General features: G+C 41.8%; 2 protein-coding genes across 11 annotated transcripts in view; one reads left to right on the forward strand and one right to left on the reverse strand.

Moving 5' to 3' along the window:
* The window catches only part of LOC109419739 (uncharacterized), a 211,168-nt gene that overhangs the window by 11,870 nt on the left and 175,887 nt on the right, over window positions 1–23,411 (forward strand). The window lies entirely within an intron of this gene.
* On the reverse strand, window positions 14,391–16,022 carry LOC134286134 (uncharacterized protein K02A2.6-like). Its single transcript, XM_062847707.1, has 3 exons — window positions 15,097–16,022; window positions 14,633–14,999; window positions 14,391–14,591 (listed from the first exon to the last, which is right to left on the reverse strand). The coding sequence occupies exons 1-3, from the start codon at window positions 16,020–16,022 to the stop codon at window positions 14,391–14,393; spliced, it is 1,494 nt and encodes a 497-aa protein (XP_062703691.1).

The raw sequence follows: 23,411 nt of genomic DNA on the forward strand, positions 1-23,411 counted from the left end.
GGCACGGGGGAGAAATATGAGTTCTTGTCCTGTTCAACGATAATTCAATGATCACTTGATTATCACAATCATATATAGGGCTTTGTTTGTCTATGGAAAATAAAATCTGAACATCTCAAATCTTTGCTTGAAGTAGGTGCTATACATTAATGCAAAAAGCCTTTTAGAAACCTTGAAAATTAATTATGAATATGCTGATTAATGGTCGGTTGTCGTCCAGAAAACGGTGCTATGAGGTGTTATTTTGCTAATGCATATGTCGTGTTCCTGCGTTTGAAGAAGAGATTTTTTTCAGTGTAGTACTAGCAAATTAAAAATACTGTTGGAATTTAAGCCATTTCATCATTTTTTAAAACGTAACGAACAATGTTCCAGATTTTTTAACTCAGATCGGAAGAAATTCTGAATTATTACATGATGCAAAAAGGTCTCGAATTCTGTTTGACGATACAAATATTTCTGATCTATGGAAAAGATCTAATACGAATTGGAACTTAACTGCAACTTTGATTTAAAACATAAATTAATACATTTGCTCGATTACAGCAGTTACACATTTTTGTGTACAACTGGATCAGCTTCGCCGCTGTGCCAAATGTACACAGTCACTTTTCTGGCTCTAACACTGACAAGAGAATAATATTAACAATGATATTTGCACAGACCGATTCTTGCAGGTCATCGTGTAATGAAAAATCATCATGAATTTTGCTCCCATACCAGCGCTAGAGCCAGAAAAGTAACTTTGTACATTTGACACAGGGGTAGAGGCTGATACAGTAGTACACAAACATGTGTGAATTGTATACAAGCTTGTGTTGTTTCGTTTTAGGGTGTGTAAAATCATAAAAGGTACTCTGATATACCCTTCTTCTTCATGGCGTGCGTCACTTCCACTGCCACTGATTATTTTGCGTGTGGCAGGCACCAGGCTCGTTCACAGAAAGGGCGGAGGGGCGGCTAGTACATGGAACATCGAAGGAGGGGTTTAACCCCTAAAACCCCTCCCTTGTGCACGGGCTTGGCAGGCACTAAGATACTCTTTGCCCAAAGAAGAGGAAATTTAGGGAAATTTGTTAAAATTTATATATTTTTTTTTCAAATTTATGTATATATATGTGGAGCCTCGTAGCCGTGCGGTTACCCGACCAGAAGCTCCTAATAAGATTATAACAAAATTATTACAACCGTTGTTAGAAATAACACAATTTGATATAATTTTGTTGGAAGGATTCGTATATGTGAAAAACCTTAACAAAATTGTAACAAAATTTGTTATTATTTTAAAAACAAAACTATAACAAAACTTCTATTATTTATTCAAACAGATATATAACAGCATTTGTTACATTATGCATATCAAAATAATTGCCTATAACAAAATATGGTAACACATTCATTGTAGTATTTGCTACATTTTTTGTAACAAAATAATTTCAAAATGTGTTAGGTTTTTCATATTGACGCGAAATAGTTTGATCATTTTTGTAATACTGACCACTCGAGTCAAAAGCCATAAAACAAAACTTATAGCATTCATTTAGAACGCAACGCTAAAATCATCATGTTAACAACCCCTCCTCTTCCGTTACGCTTTTTTTTATGAAAGTCTTAAATTTTTTGTATGGACCGTACGGTTGTACTTTTCCCTCTCCCTTGAGCGACGCGTAATTTCGGGATGGCGTCATATTTGTTTAAAAAAAAACTGCAACAGAGTTATCATTTAGTTATAATCTGCCAAATTCTTCCCAAACCAGCAGTGCTTTGTAGCGTTTTAAAGAACATACTTTCTGCTGGAAGCTGTGGTGAAGAACCTGTTGACGCAACAGCACAGTATTTTCTAGAATCTAGATGATGTTGGGTTAGTTTTGTTAAGTCTTGTCTGGTGTGAAACAAATCAAGAATACATTGACAATCTTCCCCTTCATCAGATCATTAGCTTTTCTTTCTTCTCTGTTAACCTTAGCTTTGTATTCTTACGCGATAGGTAGTCGGGTAAACAACGTGAAAAAAGGTTTGGAGCTTTTTATCAGATCGTTTTCAAATTTTAGTAGGATATCAAAGATACAGTAGACGTTCGATAACTGCAACATGTTTACGTTTCACAAACAAAAATCCGATAACTGGAACGCCTGACAGTATCAACAAACCATCAACTGACGTTAAATGAACGTGAACTTCATCCGTCTGTTTATTTGGGCTAACATGGCGCACCATTTTGACATTTGGAGGTGCTTGCAGTTAAAAAGCATTGCAGTTAAACCGCTTGCACTGACCGAACGTCTACTGTAATAACCCGACTAGAAGATTCTAACAAAAATATAACATAATTATAACAAACCATGATATGTATAACTCATTGTGATATAATCATGTTTAACATCATGGGTGTTTAAAAATATTATAACTCAATTGTATCATATTATGTTATAAATGTTGTTCAATAACTCATTGTGAAATAATTTAGTTCTGATGCTTTGACATTCAGAACATCATTTTACACATTTGTATCAAAATTTGATAGAAACTAGTTTTCTTGAAGCTAAAATTTATATCATATTGTGTTATAATTTTGTTCTGATTCTAACAAAATAGGTTATTATTTTGATTAGACCGGTGTACTTTTTGTTACAGTTTTAGTTATTTTAACATCATCCTGCATCTAGTTTATAACAAAATAAGTTATAGAAAAATTTCATACCATCATAACACAATGTGTTATAAACTTGATATATTTTTCTAGTCGGGAACCTTTCTGAAAGTAACCGTTTCCGAGATATTTGGAATTTAATTTTATGAGTCTCTCAATATGTAAGAAGTTATTCGATGCTCCATCAACAACATTATGTTATTTCCAACACATTTGTATATCTCAAAAACAATCACTCACTTGATTGGATAGTGTGCCCTGCTTGCGGTAGGAGGCAAAATTTTGACTGTCAAGATTTTTTTCTCGAATTTTTGTTAGTTTCGGCGATTATTTTAGACTGAGAATCGTACCATATTTGGTACCATATTTGGTTGTGAAGTGATAAATCCCAGACTACATGGTGTCATCATTCAAGATTATCCGTGGTGTTTGAGGCTTAACCGGTGAAATAGCTTCCGAGGAAGACCACTGCAAGAAACGGAAATGGTAGTCGCCCCCAAGGTCGCCCCATAAACAGATGGATGATGTGTGCAGTAGCAAGTAGTCACAAATGGCAGAATTTCATCCAGATATGCCGAAATGCTGGTGAGGATGTTCCTTTTCTTTCTCGATTATACAATTACTTTTGGCCTTTTTCGTAAGTACACTTTTGTTTCCTTTTTTTTTTTTTTTGAACGAGGGAATCATTTTTCATTTTTAACAAATTCAGTGGCAAGTAGACCACGTTCTCCGCGTCATTTTTATTCAAGCCAAGATTCGTAATGTCGCGGATGTGAAAGAAAAAAAAAACAGTTTTTATTGAAGTCGTTTGAGGTTAATTGAGATTTTTTTTTATTATGATGATGTTTGATAATATCACTTATAAAACTACGTCCTGTCTCAAAAATACCATCACTTTGTCCCTAAGACAGTCTAAGCAAGGATAAACGTCGCGTTCAGTTCAATTCTGTGTGAAATGGACTAAAGGTTTCTGCTTCCTAGCGGGGTGGAGACAAAGCTACACTCCCAGGGGCTTTTCCCTGCTCAAAATAAATTAACATAAAAAAAAAACAAACAAAATAGGTTCTGATCAATAAGGTAAAGAAACAATTATTTTACAGAATAAACAATGTTAGCAAGAATGATCGAAAAAAATAGGTAAGTTATGAGGGAAAAATATGATATGATACTTTTTTGATATTATAAAACATTTGGTATAAAACAACTATTTTTTTTTTGGGAGTGGAGGGAAATAAGAACTGTCAGTCGAAACATAATGGTTGGGAAGAGTGGAGATGCCAACTTCTTATTATAACTTTTATGTGGAGAATGACAGCTTCTTCTTTTTCACATTCATTGGGGCATCCTCCAATGTGAAGTGCTTGCACTATATATAATAATATGATCTTGGTTGTATAATTATAATGTTTTGCTTGATCAAATCACATTGGATGGACAGCCCACTGCTATCGGGCTTAGTACCGTGCTACAATGAATGGAAACCATCATCATCATCATCATCATCATCATAAAACCGCCAAGGAATTATAACACAATTTGTTATAATGTTGCTAAATTCTATCATATTTCATGGAACAAATTTTGTAATATTTTTGTTATGTTCATAACAAAAGTTATAACATTTTTGTTCTTTTCTTGTGGGAACTTTGTTAGAATTTTCATTATTTTAACTACTAACGGTACATGTTTTATAACAACCCTTGTTATAAAAATTTATTGTAACAAAATAACACAGCTTGTTATCATTTTGTAATGTCGATCTTGTCGGGTAGGGTCACCAAGCTTATAATCGCACCATGCTATGGGGTGAGGGTTCGATTCCCGCTTCGGGCGTTAAAACTTTTCGTGAGAATAGTTTCTTCCCCGTTTCCACTGGTGCATGCTCCGTTGTCCGTTGTCTAATGTTAAGTTTAAAACAGTCTGTACAGCCGAAAGCTGAATACGTTGTCCCTGTCTTTTTTTATATTATGAAAAGTTTCATTTCTTTGTTTTCTTTATCATCCAGGTATTTTTTCTTGCATATCTTCCAAACACTGTAAATATTATTTTCCTTTCAAAATATTGCAAGGAGTTGTCTACAAAAAATTTAACAAGTGAGATAATAGTTTGTTCGGCAAACTTTCCAGCAATACATTTATATTTTTTTGTGCAAAAGACACCAATACACTATCTTCATTTGTGAGAAAGTTGAATTTTTATCGCACTTTTAGGTGGAATAATCACAAAAAATAAAATTATAACATAAACAGTTAAGTATATAGAACAAACTCTTCTAAGACACCTTACCTCGGAAGGCAATATTAAAAGCCGCAAAAAATGGACTATGGATGAGAACCCCAGTACACAGTACGTAGCACTACCAGGTTTCTCCGGTTCGGTGGTGTAAAGTTTAAATTATAATTGAAATAAAAAAAATTTGATTGCGGATATCGTATTGGAAAACACACTGTGTACCGAAAAACAGGACCATTCCGTTCTCTGTTCACTTTGACAAACTAGACATGTATACCAGTATATTGTAAGCAAATTATTCTAATCCGTTAAATATTCGCAGAACGACGAGATTTTTAGTTTGTTTATGTTGACTCAGGCCGCCATGGGTTAAAATGGCAACGCAGAACCGAAATCTGGAAGATCCGGAACTGGTTCCGTAACAACGGTATGTTCATAGCCCACAGCGATCATTTTATGGCCAAATAAATTTTACAACAAGTTTTAGAACGAAAATATGTGTAAAATTGTCGAAAAATACCCTTATGGAAACGCATTTCTCAATACTCAATAGGGGGAATGGGTCAGGGGTGATGTCACACTCCGATATTGGAAGACCAACTAACCGCATTCAATTTAAAATTGGATAAATCTCTTGGCGGATCGACTGAGAAGTTTAATGCAGGAATTAAACGGCTACGCAGTCTTTAATACGGAAATCGAGGTTTATTGTTTGCCCGACGTTTCGACACTGGGGTTAGACGAAACATAACACCAAAAACGAACAATTAATTAACCCTTGAAGATGACACAAAACCCCAGTGCCGAAACGTCGGGCAAACAATAAATTCCACGTTATGATCATCTCGTCAACGGTCTTGATGCCGCAGTTCAGCTGGTAATCCTCCTGCGCCAGATGCAAGGCGCTGTAAGGGGCCGTTCATAAACCACGTAGACTTTTTGGGGGGAGGGGGGAGTCTGGCGAAAGTCTACGCTCCATACAAATTTCGAAATTTTTGTATGGACAAAAGTCTACGAGGGGGGAGGGGGGGGTCTGAGATGGCAAAATTTTGGTCTACGTGGTTTATGAATAGCCCCTAACCATGCTCAGCTTCTAGCTTTCTACAAAATATGCCCGCAACTACTGGATGTGGGTGACACATACTTTGCGAGAAATAAGTATAAAGACAGAGCCGATGTTGTGTCACCAAGCTTCTAATCGCACCATGCTAGGGGTGAGGGTTACTGTTCCCCGTCTCAGAATAACTCGAAAGAACGGCCTATGAATCAAAGAAGGAAAAATCTTCAATAAAATATTGACAGTTCAACGCCAACTAATCCCTGAGTATCAAAACTAGAAAGAATAGCCTATGATTAAAAGAAGGAAATACCTCTGATGATCATATTGGCGATTAAAATGTCAAAAACTTAGTCTGAATTCTTTTGACCATGATTCGGCCAAATGACCCTTTCGGCCAGATGGCATTCGGCCAAATAGCGTTCGGCCAAACGAAATTCGGCCAAACGACATTCGGCCAAATGGCCGGACACCCTTGTCTAGTGTTTGGTTTCAATCAGTATGTGCAACCTGAAAACGGTGTCCGTGTATACCCGCTGTTGGTCTTGGAGCAGAGGGTGCAGTCGAATCACGGCTCCTTGCGTTCGATGCATCCAGTCCAACAGAACTCCTTCTCGACGTATCGTTCGATCTTGTCATCTCCTCTCTCAATTCCTTCTGCGCTTTCAGTTTGAGGCACTTCATTTTTGCAGCGATCAAGCTGGTTTGCAAAGCAAGGGAATCTCTCGTTGAACATTTCCAGCATCCCTGATCTGTCGGACATGTCCCACTCCATCCTCGTACAGACAAAGTAGTAGCGAATCACGTACATAGTCATCTCCCTCGTCTCCCGAGCAGAAGAGAATATCAAATTAATAACTACGAAATCACATAACCCGTTTTTATATCTTTATCTTGTTTTGTTATTATTTAATTATCAAGTCATAGCTTGATTTTGTTGGACAATCTCATTTAGTTATAATCAAGCTATTGATTGATTGATTGATTTGTCTTTATTAGAGAGACTTTCAGCCCTTGGCTGGTTCGTCTCTTCAAGCTATTGATATACATTCACTCAATTTCATTTCAATAACATATTTTGTTGAAGTACAAGTTTTGTTATTTTTGTACTATTGATCAACTTATCAACAATAGCACAACAGTTAAGTGTAGAATTAGCAAATTGTTAAAATATACATAAATAAAAACAAAAAAAAAGAACAACAGTAACAAGTATTGAAATCAAAGCGACAATTCGATAATAATGATCTGTCCTTTTGTTTTGCTCCACTTTTGTATTCAGTTAGAAAGGAAATTTCCGGACGAATCCTCTGAAAATTCCTTAAATAATATTTGGGAAAACATTTGGAAGTTCTGGAGGAACCCTTCGATACCCTGGAGAAGTCTTCAAAAGAACTCCTGGTACAATCTTTTTAGAAATTCCAAAGTAATACTTCTGAGCAATTATTAGAATTTTTGGCAAAATCTTTTGAAAAACTCCAGGAGAATATTTCGGAAAAAACTCCTGGTGAAATTCTCAAAGAAATATTTTGAGAGATCTTAAGATAAAATTCGGGACAAATAATCATGGGGAATTCTGAAGAAATCCTTGAAGGGATTCTGTTCATAATTCTGAAGGAATTTCTAGAGAAGTCTTTGAAAATCTGTGAATGTTTTCGTGGAAGAACTCTCGGAGAAATTTCTGGAAGTAGTATTTATCGATCATTTACAGTATTGTTACTCAAGTTATTTGTGGGTTTGTGAGACAAAGTGAATAATTTTATATAATAAGTATCATAATTTACTTAGTTACGATTTTGATATAATAACAAATTTTGCTTTCCGATTATTATCAATAACAAATTGATATTAAAATGTGTTATTGAAATATTTTCCAAATGCACTGTTATTAAGTTGTTATTGAAACTAACAAAACAAGTTATTAAAATGGTTTTCCAAGAACATTTTTTTGTTATGATAATTGTTATTTTGCCGCTTATGACAGACAAGTTCATAACATAATCTGTTATGTTAATAACTTAAAAATAATCAATTCTATTATTCAGTTATTTTACCCAAATAACACAGGTCCTTATGCTGTTGTTATTCCCTTCTGCTCGGGCTACATGACTCACTGCCATCGGTCGCCTGCTAAAGTGAGTGACTGACGTCGATCAGCCACAGAACATTGGCAGGTTCATCATTGCCCTAGTGATAGCTATTGCTGCCGTTTCTGCTTTGCGATCGTGGTATGGGTTGTGCCCGTGGATTGGGAGGCCACTCTTGCACTACATCTTCCAACCACTGTCCGCTCGCTGTCCCCCGTTGCAGGACCAGCTCATGTAGAGGCTCGCTCCTCGGGCGATCGTATTCTTCGGTTTCGTCTTGCTCTGGTCTCCATATTGGGTGTGCTTTCATTCCCGGAAAGCTGCGGGTTCTGCATTGGCATTTACTCCAAGTACAGTATTAAATAGCTTGGCTCAAGCGCCGCTACTTGCCCAGGAGATATTTTACCTTGAGCTCCCACTCCTCATCTGGGGTATTCCAGGGGAACTCTAGGGCACTTCAGGGGTTCTCAAGTGCGTTGTAGGGGCTTCCAAAGGATTTCAGAAGGGATCATGAAGGTCTCTAGGGCATTTAAGTAGGTCTCACATTTTTTAAAAAGAGTATTTAGGGATTATCAGGAACGTGCCTCTGGAGCCGACCTACTGATACCTGATCAGGAAACCCCCTAATACGCCCTTGAAGCTCCTTGAAGCCCTCTTCATTTGAGCTTTTGGGAACGTCCTGGAAATGCCTTGGCCCCAACTTAAACTCTCAGGAGCAACCCTGTTCTCGCGAATTAAGTTTCCAATCCGGTTTAACAAGAACAGAAGTGTTCCCAAAGTGCCAAGTGTTGCGACTTGAGTGGTTAAGCGTACCACTCACCCACCATCTCAACCAGGGTGCTGGTTGGTCCAATGCTATAAGTGCGGTGTTCAACCCTCATGAAAACGGCAATCCTCCCTGTGTTCAACACAATCTTCACAAGTTGATTCATATCGAGCCCTGATGAAGATCCCAACCACAGGATCGGAACGTAGGCATTAGGCAATGATTCGAAATAATCGACGCTTTTTACAGAAAGCCAAAAAACACCAAGTTTACGTAAATTCAGTCAGTCCCCGTAAGGGGCTGTCCATAAACCACGTGGTCATTTTTTTGGGACTTTTCAACCCCCCCCCCCCCCCCCCCCCCCACGTGGTCATTAGTCCATACATTTTTTTTATTTGTCCATACAAAATGGTCATTGGCCGAAACCCCCCCCCCCCTCCCATGACCACGTGGTTTATGGACAGCCCCTAAGAAATCACAATGGCGAGTAGAGTTTTTTTTAATAAAATTGGGTATCAATATTTTAATGTAATGGGTTAGATATTTAAATTTCATTGGTGAACATCAATCTCCAAAATTATACTTTGGATACTCTGTTTGAGTGACAACCGAATGATTTAAACGTGCCACAGAATATCATTTACGCACAGCATCAATGACGTATACAAAATTAGCCGAATTTACACATCACCGACAAGGTATTTACGATTATGCCACTTAAAACAGCCCCATACAGGTAGACTGATCTGACTCAGCAGCTTCATCATTCAATTACGCTCGAAAAGGCGCATTCCTTAGCCCAGAGGTGTTACTCACTGGCGCTCCATCCGTTGTTGTATCTTTTCATTAACAACGTTCTTTTATTGCTCTGGTTGCTCAACCAAGTTCCAAGTCATTGTTGTTCGTTGCTCGTTGATTAACCTCACGTAGATTCCGATTATCTCCATTCTGACAGTCGTCAGAATCACTGCAAGAGCCCGGAAGTGACATGTCTTTTTTTCTTCGCAACATTAAACTACCCGGATTGAAATTAACTTTACACAAAGTTGGGGCGGCGGTGGTTCAAATCGCAACGGAAAACAACCAGACAATCCCAGACTTGGTTGGAGTTCCAACGAAACGCGGTGCGACGTGCCCCGAAGAAAATTTAATTGAATTCCGGGAGCGCTGAGCTGTCATTTGCCTCGGTTTACCCACCGCAGAATATTTCCCATTTGGGAACCAACTGGTGCGCTGCGCCGCGCGCTGACTGCTACTGGATACAGAGCTGATAGCCGCAGCCAGCAGCGGCAAAACGCATAACGTTTACCCAAGCAGTTGCTCTTCATATTAGGCAAAATATTTGTATGCGGAAAATTTACATATGAAAATATTTGGCGGAAGAGTCGCCGGTGTTACGCCATCGATCCGGGTCGTTGCTCGGTCGGTTCACTGCTCGAAAGGGTTGAGATGTTTCTCTCTCACCTTGATTCGGTGATTTTGTAGCGAAACAGTCAGTTTAGAAACAGGTATTTGGAATCATATGGCAACGTTATTGGCTCCAAGATATGATGCAATCGTAATCGAATTAAGTCAAGCCAAGCAAGTTTATAAGGTTTTATATTTAGGATCTTGTGGGTTGAATGTTTTGAGGTCAAAATACGTTATTTGTCATGGAATGCTAACTTTATTTGAACAATTGTAAGGGACGATTTTTTTTGGAGTATGGGGAAGGTTCTTAAGGAGAAACTTCAGAGAACACAAATATGGCTGCCACTATGGTCGACTTGGACCCCTACTCACGTTTTCAAGAGCACCAATCTTTAAAATTCTTAAACAAATGCGCTCGATTTGGAAAAGCTGCCTCTTTTTGCAAGTGAGCAAAGGCAGGATAAACAAGTGCGGCTTGGTTCGATGCTTCGTTCGTCAGATTTGTGCTTCTAAAGTTTGTATGCAAAATTGCCATGGGATTTCTTGACGTTTCACCTTAATATGGTTTAAGACTCCTCCACTTTCTGGAATGGGGATCTCCCATTCAAATTAATTTGCGGAGAACTCATCTGTGGAGCTGTATGCAGGGATTGAAAATGTCATAAAAATTTCGTAAAAATGTCATTTCGTTATTTGCTAATTTCACTGCAATTAGTTGGAAATATTGATTGCCAACATCATTGATTATCCATAACCAATCAGCGTTATGGACTGGTGAAGCGTACGAACATAAATTTACACCAAAAGAAAAATGTCATGACATTTGACACCACATAAGAAAAATGTCATAACATTTTTTTTTCATTGAGTTTCGCAACAGTTTCCATCCCTGTCTGTATGCCAAAAAATGCAGTAGGCAGGCAGTACTCCAGGACAGCTGTTAATGACTAAAAACCACCCTCTCGTCATTTCCGTCTCCGTTTTTATTCATTATGCCCAACTCGGCGCGAAACATCAGAATAGGTCAACGGAAACCTATTCAGTAACTTTCTTCTAGGTTATCTAGGTGCCTAAGGTGCCGCCGCGCTCAATTATGTATAGCAATTCTTTCAATTGCTCAGAAAATTTCAAACCTTTCTTTTTCTGCAATCTAATATCCGCCTCGCACTCGTCTCAATTTTGCAAAGATTTACTAACCACACAACTAGGCACATTCCCCAGGTACCCTAATGCATGGTGTGGTTGGTAATGATATAATGCGCGACCTCTCCGCGTTCTTTCTTTCGCCGAATTGCTGCCGGCGGCAGCCAGCCCAATCACTTCTCGTCGTCGTCGTCGTCGATCGTTTGGCAGGTTGAAGTGTGTTACACAGCCCAATGTGTGCAATTGAAACAAGAGCTTTCAAAGAATAATAAGCAAATCTTCGTCTCTCGATGATCAGCCGGCTCGGTGCGGCGGAGGACCACATCTCGATCGCTTTAGTGTTTCTTCATTTTTGCTTATCGAGGCGCGCGCTTCGGTTGTTATTTTTATTGCTCGTTCTTCAGCTGTTTGGCGGATCGAAGCAGATATGCAGCCATGATTATACGGTTGAAGTGTACCACGAAATGCCGATTTTAAAGATCCATCATGGGTCCACCGCCGCCGATCACTCCGTCCGATTGACGACCGTTTAAAATGCTTGAAGAACCAAATGTTGGTGAAGGTGAGCGAAGTGCAAAATGCGTCCTTCCGAGTTAATTACCTACTACTTTCACCCACAGTTATGCAGAGGGCCGAATTGAAAGATCTTCTTCTTCTTCTTCTTTTTTTTTCTGGTCAAATAGCACCGTTCGGCGCCAGTTGTGTTTTACGTCGGCTGGGTCTAGGAGCTAAGCCTTAAATTCCGACGCACCAGGGAGACAGCCACCACACCTGAGGACCCTACATATCGGGACCTACGGCTTTACTTCCTATCCGAGGGAAGACGTGATCACGGATTTTATGTCTCAGAAAATCCCATCGGCGTCGACGGGAATTGAACCCCGACCGACTGGGGTGAGAGGCAACCACGCTTACCACTACACCACCGACGCCGACAGAAATATTTTCAATCCTTTGCGATTGTCCGCCATCGCATCGCCTTGACATGTGGCCAGGTAAAATTTCTGTCGACTTGCTTGATTTCATTGTTGAGGCTGCGTTGCCATGCGTCTATGGGTTTGCCTCTGCTGCGATGTCTTGCTGGATTCCAATCTAACGCTTGCATGCAGATTTCGTTTTCGCCCCTGCGTAGAGTATGGCCGATCCACCTCAACTTTCTCTCCCGAATTTCTGTCGCTATCGGCTTTTGATGACATCGACGATGGAGCTCCACGTTGGAGATCCAATTGTAAGGCCACCATGCACCATACCGCAGGCATCTATTGATGAAGACCTGCAGCCGTTGAGTGTTCTCCACTGATACACACCACTGGCGTATAGCAACACAGATTTCACGTTCGAGTTGAAAATTCGGATTTTGGTGCGTCGATTAATCTGGTTGTTTTTCCATACATTTTCCATACTCGCAAAAGCAGTCCTCGCCTTCCTGATCCGTGCACATATGTCCATCTTGGTGCCGCCATCGGCCGCCATTTGGCTACCAAGATATTGGAAGCTTTCAACATTCTCCACTGATTGCCCAACTACCGCGGTATACCGTAAAGCTGGAAGGGTTGGCTGTGTTTACATCCAACGATTTGGTCATGTTGACGATGATGGTAAGACCTGCCGATGAGAAGCGATCTTGCCAATCGTATCGAGCTTGCTCTGCATATCAGAGCGCCGTTGAGCTAGGAGAGCAATGTCATCATGATGAATTGAGTGATTCGGAGATCTTTCCCCCTCGTTTATCTTGAGCAACGGCGTCTTCAAGGTTTCTACAAAGCGTTCCGCCTGGCCGTTCGACTGCGGATTATACGAAGAGATTCTCAAATGTTATATTCCTATCTTCTTGCAGATTCCGCGAACTGCGCCGATGAAAATTGTGTGCCGTTGTCGGATACGATTGTGATGGGAACTCCAAAGCGAGCAAACACTTTGTCCAGGAAATTGATGACTACTGCTGTGGTCGGTGTGCGTACAATGCTGATTTTCGTCCAGAAAACGCGTCGATCACCACTAGAAAATACAGGCCATTGACTGGACCAGCAAAATCTATGTGGATGCGTTCACAAGGAGATTGTGCGAGCGGCTATGATTGTAGAGGAACTTTCGGAAATGTCTACGAATGAGTAGCGCATTTGTCGCTCTGCTTAACATAATCGGAAATGCTGTCGCCGATCTTGGGCCAGTAGATGTGACTTCTAGCGAGAGCTTTCATCCTTTCCATCCCTTGGATGTCCGCTATGGAGCTGCTTCAGAATCCGTTTCCGCAATGCTTCAGGAATCACCAACCGGTTTCCAAGCTTAACACATCCCTTTAACAATTCCAAGGCGTCCTGATGGGTGTGAAAACATCGGGGTTTGTAATGACCTTGATGTGAGTAGGCCATCCATTTTCGATGTGCTTGACAACTTGCTGGAGAACAAAGAATTTTGTTGTAGTGCTACGTACCATGTCAAACGTCACAGGAAATAATCCGACTGCTTCTTGAAGAGGTACTTCAATGTCATCTTCCAGTTGGATTGAAGCGATGACGAAATCTTCCTCCGGTCTTAAATGGTCGTGGATGTCGAAATCGTAACACAGAAGCGTCAGTGCCCAGCGTTGTAAGCGTTTGGCGGTGTAGATTGGAATCCCCCTTTTCGATCCAAATATCTCTCAAGAGCGGCTGATGATCCGCTTGAAGCGTAAACTTGCGTCCAAGTAGCATCCAGTGGAACTTCGTTACAGCGAATACCAGGGTTAGACCTTCCTTCTCCACCCACCTATCCGTAACGTTTTTCAGCATCAGTGAGGGAACTGGATGCATGTGCCACCGCTTTGAGAGCGCCGTTGGGAAACTTGGGTATGATGCAGGCTCCAATTCCTGACTGGGATGCGTCTGCTGCAACGATGGTGTCCAGAGTCGGGTCGTAATGCGTTAGGAGAAGATCTGACTGGAGCACTTCTTTGAACTTCTAGAAAGACTTCTGGCAGTCGTTGTTCCAAACGAACTTGGCATCCTTCTTGAGAAGCACGTCAAGTGGTCTTCGTAGCTGGTGTATTTCTGATACGAACTTGCCTTAGAAATTCACCGCACCAAAGAATGATCGTAGACTGGAAATTTCAACCGGAATGATGATACCCAGTTGTTGACGGTCCAGTTCTGCATCGACTTTCTCCACGGATGTGAATGGTACAGGCCGTTTCGGTTTGTAGACTGGCATAGCTTCGGGTTTCAGGAACAGGCGTACCTTGGTTTTTGTGCAGTGTCCTAAACCTTGCTGGAAACGTCTGGGAATTTTGCCTTGTAGTGCTGGATTACGTTGGGTTGATCGGCGTGAACTTGATTGCAGATCGCCGACAATGGCTTGTCCCACAGTCTAAACAAATCGATCCATTCCAGGCCAAACAGGTTAAGATTGTTGCTGGCCACGTAAAGTTTTCCTGGTTTGGTGACACCTCCTAGTGTGATTGCGCTATGAAGTTCACCAAGAAGCTGAAGAGGCTTGCCAGACGCTGTTGTTGCTGCTCTTGATGTGGAAAGTAGTTGAGGGGATCCAAGACATTTGTTACAGATTTTCTGAGAGATGATGGTGATGTCCCAAGCCATGTCAAACTGCAGCGTCACTTCTGATCCATCGATCTTCACGGTTAGGAACTTCCGCCGACCGCCGGGACTCACTACTAACCTGGTTGATCGCGAAAACACCGTTGACCTTCGACTTCTTCTTCTTGGTAGATGTCTTCGCTAAGTAACAGCCGCCCAGCCGCAGTAGCCCTCTTTACATATGTTTGGTTTGCTTGCAGTCCTTACAAACGTGGTTGGAGAACGAACAATCGCGAACGAAGTGCATGCCACCACACTGCCAACAGGGTGTCTTCGCGGTGCTTGATTTGCCACTACTAGGTTTGGTTTTCGGTCCAGATGGGTTCGATTGAGTCTTCTTCTGTTTGACTGCGCAGACGGAGCTGATCGAAGTATGTTCCACCATAGCGGTATCATGCTTGAGATTTTGAAGACGTTGACATTCCGTGATGAGCGATTCGAGTTTGCAATCTTCGTCGACGTTCGTTTCAAGCTTCGAGAGTAGCCGCGTCCGGATGTCCGCGTCCTTCGTTGAGTGAAGTCCGCAAATGAAAACCAAGCTCTTGAACTGATCTGAAGTTATCTTGTTCAGTTCAAAATCTTCACAGGTCTTGTTGACTTTTCCCGCGTAAGTCACATAATCGTCCGCATCGTTCTTCGCCAGCTGGAAGCATTGGCACCGTTTGCTGAAGAGCAAAATCTGGACGCTGAACAATTCCTTGAGTTTCTTGACAGTTTCCTCGAAGGTAAACTCACGGGGATGTTTCGGAAGCACGAAATTGACGTGACGGTCGAAAACGTTGACACTGAAGCTTCTCAGGAGCAAACATACCTTCGCTGCATCGTTCAATTTCGCACCGTCCTTTAGGAAGAGATCCTCGTACTTGCGATACCACCGGTAGTAAACTTGGCCATTGTCCGGGTCGTAGGAGAACTCGTGGATGTTTGATGCCAGAGATTCGATGATGGATTCCGGGTTGCTTGAAGATCGGCCGGATCCGGAGCCTTCTTGAAAGCCGAATCGCTCCAGCAAAACCACCAACCGCGCGTTTTGCTCTGCCATCTGCTGGTTCTGCCGGACAATTTGCTGCATCAGAGTTTCGCTGGCTCCGCCAGGTGCTGCCATAGTCCTTGCTCTTGAGCGTTGAATTCTTGATTACCTTTTCGCCAACTGTTGTATGCACTTATATAGTGTCAAGTTGTTAGGTTGACCGGTGTTTGTGGCTTTCACGCCTTCGTCGGCTAGGGAGTCCGCCCACGCTCTTTTGTCCCGTCTACATGAATGTTTCACTTCCTTCTCGAGAGCCGAATAGCGCTGACAGGCTGCGGCTTTGGCTCCTAGTGTTTTCACTCGCTCTATCGCGGCTTTGGCGATCCTTCGCTCCTCTATCTTTCTCTAGGTATCATCTGTGATCCACTGCTTTCTCCGAGTGCGTAGCTCACAAATTTATTCTCGTGGCAATGAAGGCGTTCTTGACGGCGCTCCATTGATCTTCTATGCTTCCACCTGTTGGAATATCCGCAGCACGGTTCTCTAGCTCCTCGACGAAGGACCTTTTCACCTCAGCGTTTTACAGTCGGCGTGTGTTGAGCCGGCGCCTGATTTTTTTCTTCTGTCGATGGATCCTAGTAATGCGCAGTCGGATCTCGCCGATTAGGAGATGATAGTCAGACGCAATGTCGTCGCTACGTTTGTTCCGCACATCAAGAAGGCTCCGTCTCCATTTTCGGCTGATGCAGATGAGGTCGATTTGATTTTGCGTGACGCCATCACGGGAACCCATGTGCACTTTGTGCACTGGTCGATGAGCTCTACGTTTTCGCTCATTTCTCCGATACCATGGCGTCCCATGACGTGATCATAGTCCGAGTTGTCGGAACCAACCTTCGCGTTGAAGTCGCCCATATCGTGATATCACCTTTCGGAATCTTGCCCACGACATCATTCAATTGACTGTAAAAGTTCTCTTTGTCTTGCAATTCGGCAGCATCGGTTGACGCGTAACAGGATCATGGTAAGGTTTCGAGCCCGTGTTCTTAATCTGGCTACAATGCTTCTCTCATTAATAGGTTCCCACTTCATATGCGCTGCGTGGGCGTGAGCGCTGAGCAGGAAACCAACTCCACGGTGGTGAGGAGCGTGTTCACCTCGTAGGCCAGAGTATAGCAGAATTTGACCCGACGCCAATCTGTGATCTCCAAAGTTCTGCCAACGGACTTCACTCAGTCCTAGGATCTTAAGCTTCTTACGGCATGCCTCATTAGCTAGTTGTGCCAGTTTACCCTGCTGGGCTAGGGTTAATACATTCCAAGGTCCAATTCTTGTCCGTTGTTTTGCGCTAAAAGTCGTTGCAGTTGAATCAGTTCGTAATCTTTCATTTTCGGTTTCTGTAACGGTTTTTTTGGTTTCGGAAACAGTAGGTTGTTGGCCTAAGGTCCCATATCCATCGTGGTGGGGCTGCTACTTTAGATATAGCTTCCGGTGAAGGAGCATTTCATACTCAGCCGCTGGATGCCAGAACAGACGCTGTTTGAGCCGCACCTCCTTGGTGAACAGACGCTCGAGATGTACCTCCTCAATCTAGCATCTTCAGTGCCCAGGCTGCACTACCAACTAAGCACACAACTCTTAGCTGGCGGTCTTTGTCATCGCTTGACCCATGGAAGCATGAGGTAGGAACTTGTGAGGACCAGTGCTATGTTGGTCGCTCTCCTTTTCGATTCACCGTTTTGCAGCCGAACTTTGAAAATAGTTGAACCTATTGGACAAACAGTCAATATTTGAGAATTTTTGATTTTCTTCATGAAAAGAACTTTGAAAAAGTATACCTGTTACAGTTGATTTTGATAAAAAAAAAACAACGAAATATTGAAGCAAATAACGCCTTTTACACTGTCCTCTTTGGCGGATCCGAAAAGAAAGGGTCTCTTCTGTTTCAAAATAGCAGCACATTCAGCTGGAGTCTGTTTTTTTCTCTCTGGTCCAACAACGATTGCCGGAAGACACACATTTCGGGAGCCCGAAGGGATTGGCTCTTCGCGATTGTATCCATCGATGGCTTCGAGAAGTCTTTGACTATACACAACAACAGCACTCTTCTGTTACCGAATGGGACCAGCTGACTGCGCTGGCTGGTGGGATCAATCTCTTGCGGTCGATGTGCTTTGCTCTGCCGCAGGGTAGGAGTGGTCTATTGTGGGTGCGGGCGGATGTACAAACGACTAGCGTGTTGGATTTCACACCGATTTGAACTAGTGCAGCAGCAGCATGATGGCCCGTGGAGGGTCAAAAGCGTGGAGCAATTTAGATAAATTTCTGATGCGGAGATGGATTGGTAGTACATGGAAATACATTGCAATTTGAATGAAGGAAATTACACTCATTTTTCTTAACCTGAAGCATGCATCCAGGTTGTAGTTGAAGAACATGAGCTTGTTTGTTCTACATGATTCCCCTACATCCAGGCAAATGAGCGTTAATCATACAACAAGACAAGTTCGTGATACTTTCATCTTTTCAAATATTGCTGTGTGCATTCATAATGCAAATATCAAATGCGGGAGCACCAAATGCGGTAAGATTTTCTAACAAGTAACCCGATGTCAGTGGGAGCTTTCGAATCCTAGGTTGGCGGTGATATTGGCTATGGTTGCTACGTTGCCGCTGGTAACATGTGTTACCACGTTTGAAGCGCATTTGGGCACCGTTTGCATCTTGAACGCACACAGCAATACCGTTTTCTACCGAATCATCCTATTCAAAAGCCCTAATCACGCGGAATGGCTTTGTATCGACCACGACCGTTGCCCACCACCAGCCTATCGGGCATTGTTCCCTGACGTTCGGTTCATTCAATTAAGCGCTGAAATCACTTAATTACCACAGATAGCGATCGGTCGTGCGTTCAACATCTGCTTCGGATTTGAGGTCAATTGTATCGATTGACCCATACGCACACACACACGGGATGCAAAAGCTATCATTCCGCGTGCGCGTCAGCCTTCAGCCTACATCCTCAGCAGCAGCCCAAATCTTCCCAGTTTAGTGCCAATACAATACACTCTGGCAGCAGGACTGGGATGGACAGACGAAATTCGGCAATCGCCTGTTGTAAAACGGACTGTGCGGCGCGTCGTCGTCGCCGTGGTCTCCAATCTAGGTACCTACCAGACAGAGCAGCATCAGCCTCACCGGAGCGGAGCGCACGGTCAAGGTAACGGTTCCCCGCTGAGTTGTGCAATTAAATTTTCGGAGGGCCTTTCGTACCTATAGCTAAACACGGATGAGCGAACAACGACAGTCACGTATTATTTATAAAAAAAAACCGCATCCGATGGAGGGAAGAGCCGGTTCGCGGAGGTTCGGTTTCGGGATAAAATGGCATACCTAAATGTATTTTTCTTTTTATGCGTTTCTATACGTTGCAACTAAAAAAAGTAAGTTCAATCACTTCAACAATTAGCTTGCCGCAATCAGGTGATACTATTTTGGGTTCCTGGGCACTGCGGAATTGAAGGAAACGAACAAGCCGATATGTTAGCAAGACTTGTATCGTCTCATCAATTCATAGGACCAGAACCATTTTGTGGTGTGTCTGGTTGTTCTCTCAGAATGGAGTTTAAAACATGGGAACATGAGAAACTAAAATCCAATTGGGAAAACACAACTTTTGCGAGGCAGTCGAAACGTTTCATAATACCGGACGTTTCAAACACTCGTAAACTTTTAGAACTTTCTAAAAAAGATCTAAGTTCTTTTACTGGCCTTCTTACTGGTCATTGTCCGAGCCGGTATCATTTTAAGCTGATTGGAAAACTTCAAGATGATGTATGTCGCTTTTGCGGCATAGATACAGAAGACTCGGAACATTTGTTGTGCCGTTGTCCGGCAATTGCAGCTAACAGAATAAGGTTCTTCGACAAGGGGCTGATAGAACCCTTTGAGGTCTGGAGAACAAACCCCAATGCGGTAGTACAGTTCATTCGAACTGTAGCACCGTGTTGGGGGATCACGCTAACAGTCAAGGTTTGATTATTGCTAATACCAATGGTGATACTTCAACTTGACATAGCAAAGTAAAACTGGGGCATTTGTCACAATAGATCTAAAATCTTATATACCCAACAAGGAATAAAAAAAAACCGCGAAAATCGGGAGGCTACGGTGGGCGGGTCACGTCATCAGGATGTCGGATAGCAACCTGACTAAAATGGTTCTCGAGAGTCATCCGACCGCTACAAGAAGACGTGGAGCGCAGCGAGCTAGATAGGTCGACCAAGTGGAGGACGATCTGCGGACCCTACGCAGAGTTTGGCGAAAAACAGCCATGGACCGAGTGGAATGGAGACGGCTACTGCAACAAACTGCCCATTGTAAAAGGCAGTTTGTTACAAGTTGGCATATTTGATTAAAAGCAGTAGTTGAGTGTTTTTGAGTGTCCAAATTTACTTTGGACCAATCAATTAGAATTGAATCGATTTGGCCTAGATCCACTCGCCACTGCGAGCATAACAAGCCACATATAGCCCTGACTTTGAATATTTTTCAAGTTCAAGGGGAGAAAACTTTGCATACACCATATGCGACAATATTTATAAACACTCTTCCTCTAGAACAACCACCGATAGTATGGCGTTTAGCTGAGAGTTGTTTATGTTTGGAGAAATATCGATCGGACGCGCGATCAAAACGCAATGCGTGTTGCAAGCGACAGTCCGTCTTGGGTTTTCTTTTTGTTCTTCCATTTAGAACAGATTACCTCTTATGGAACATGGCATATGTTTCGATAGATGGAGATAGGAATCCATTCAATGATTCATACAAGGCATAGATTCAGCCACTTATTCAAGGCGAGAGCCTGGGGTAAGGAACAATCGATCCAACTGTGATTATGAGTATTCGTACTACAGGGGTTCTCGAACGAATTTGAGTACGAGACATTTTCTTCATACATTTGAGTACGAATCAATCAATTGGGAAACTTCATTTTTATCACGAATTAGATCTTATCCCTACCACTTTATATTGATAGTGTGTGAAAATTTTATTTATGGGAAAGGGGTGCAAATTTGGAATATCATACCCCCTCACCATATTTCGAATACATATTTCCGAAGGTGAACCGATCTCACCCCACCACTCTTTAGGGATATTTTGTAGGATCCGTATTATCCCGATCAAGAATAATCGTGGATCCGATCTCTCTCTTTCATTCGTCACGGATAAAAAAATCCGAAGTTGAACCGATCTCTCCCCACCACCCTTTAGGGATATTTTGTAGGATCCGTAGTATCCCGATCCAGACCGATCGTGGATCCGATCTCTCCCTTCCATTCATCACGGATAAATATTCCGAAGTTGAACGAATATGAACCCGATCTCTCCCTTCCATTCATCACGGATAAATATTCCGAAGTTTAACGAATACAGATCCGATCTCTCCCTTCCATTTATCACGGATAAATATTCCGAAGTTGAACGAATATGGATCCGATCTCTCTCTTTCATTCGTCACGGATAAAAAGTCCGAAGTTGAACCGAACTCTCCCCACCACTCTTTAGGGATATTCTGTGGGACCCGTATCCCGATCGAGACCGATCGTGGATCCGATCTCTCCCTTCCATTTATCACGGATAAATATTCCGAAGTTGAACGAATATGAACCCGATCTCTCCCTTCCATTCATCACGGATAAATATTCCGAAGTTTAACGAATATGGATCCGATCTCTCTCTTTCATTCGTCACGGATAAAAAGTCCGAAGTTGAACCGAACTCTCCCCACCACTCTTTAGGGATATTCTGTAGGACCCGTATCCCGATCAAGACCGATCGTGGATCCGATCTCTCCCTTCCATTCGTCACGGATAAATATTCCGATGCTGACTCGATCTCTCCCCACCATTGTTTTTAGGGACCCGAATTATCCCGATGCTGAACGAAAACTTTTTTTTTGTCATGGATAATTATCTCGGACGTGGTCGGATTGAAAAATAGAAAAGGCCCCTTTAGGGTCGGACTTCATGAGGATGGTTTGCCTTCAAATTATAAAATGATGGGTTCGATTTTTATGGGAACACAAGGGATATGGAATGATGTTTAGTTTTTAAGGACGAGAAAAACTATCGGTTTGAAAATATACTTTTGGTGTGTAGAAACGGGTTGGGTTCCAATAGAATCGAAGTTTCATTAGATTTGAATATTTGTTTTTAACTCGCCATGAAAAATCAAAGTTTATCCCGAGCTCAAGATTTTTTCTAGGCGCAGGGGCTGAAACGCATGCAAGTTCGGGGGGAAAATTTTGGAATTCGATTGGTCAAATGAACCGTTTGAGTTCATGTAATCAACCAAAAGGGGAAATATGATGAATATGATTGGTCAAATGAATCTCTTTGATTCAAAAAGACATCATATGGGGAAACAGCACAAATGAAAGAAGAATATATGCACATCTCTTTCCAGCTCAGGAACTCCAGGATTCCTTTCTGATTCCAGAGTGGGGATGATTGAAAAGTGTAATGCATATGTATTGTAATGAGAGTTGATGTGTAGGTTGAAATCTCAGGATATAAAAACCGCTGCCGGACCCTTGATCGAGGAAGTGCTTAGAATTTTTTTTCAAGGGTTGTTATTAAGAAGTTGAGTTATTTAGGGAGTTCTTAGTAAGTGATATTGAAGTGTATAGTGAAGACTAGGAAGTTTGTTTTTATTTTGTGAAAAAAAAGAAGAAAAACAAGAAGAGTAATCATTAAGCTCCTGAAAATCTGACATGGAAAACGCAGCTAAGTATAAGAACTAATAAATAACCTATTTTAAGGATTCATTTAGCTTTTCCACAAAATATCACATCCGAAAAGTACATTTTTTTAATTTTTTTTTACAATCGCTCGAGATTGGGGCGGTTGCACTACTATGTACAGCAGAGGCCACCCCGGGCTTAGCCTGATCGGTAAGGTAAGTTGTAGAAATTTCTGAAGTAGTCAATGAGCGAACTTTTGGAGGAATCCGAGGAAGATTTGTCTAAAGAACTCCCGGAGGATTTTCTGAAAGAATTTATATAGGCATAAAAAAAAGAAAAAAAAAATCCTCCTCCATGGAGGGTTTTCTAGGAGCATCGCTAGAGAAATTGCTGGAGAAATCTTTAGAAGCATTATCGAAGGATGCTCTAGGGGAATTTATGTTAGAAACTGTTTCGGAGATATTTCCGAAGAAAATTTGAACGAATTTTACTTTAGAATCCATGTAATATTTTTTTTGAAAACATCTCTGGAGTAATTTATGCAGGAGTACGTGGAAGGGTTTCGCTGGAATCCCTGGAGGATTTTCAAAATGCATCTTTGGACCTATTTCCGAAAAAAAACCTATGAATGAATTTATAGGTGAATTCTTGGAGACATTTCTGAAGGAATCTTTATATGTAGAAATTTCAGCACAGTTCTCTGAAGAAACTGTGGAAAACTTCATGAAATAATTTGCGAAGTAATTATTGGACTAGGCTAGTTCATCTCGGGACCC

This window comes from Aedes albopictus, chromosome 2 (genome assembly GCF_035046485.1).
Source record: "Aedes albopictus strain Foshan chromosome 2, AalbF5, whole genome shotgun sequence".
NCBI lineage: Eukaryota > Metazoa > Arthropoda > Insecta > Diptera > Culicidae > Aedes > Aedes albopictus.

Excerpts from the sequence above, each read along its gene's own strand:
- LOC134286134 (XM_062847707.1), bottom strand. The coding sequence starts at position 16,022 with ATGGCAGCACCTGGCGGAGCCAGCGAAACTCTGATGCAGCAAATTGTC. Across the intron at positions 15,000-15,096 it reads TGCAAGCAAACCAAACATAT|GTTAGTAGTGAGTCCCGGCG; the intron begins GTAAAGAGGGCT and ends GCGATCAACCAG. Across the intron at positions 14,592-14,632 it reads TTCACGCCGATCAACCCAAC|CAAGGTTTAGGACACTGCAC; the intron begins GTAATCCAGCAC and ends AGACGTTTCCAG.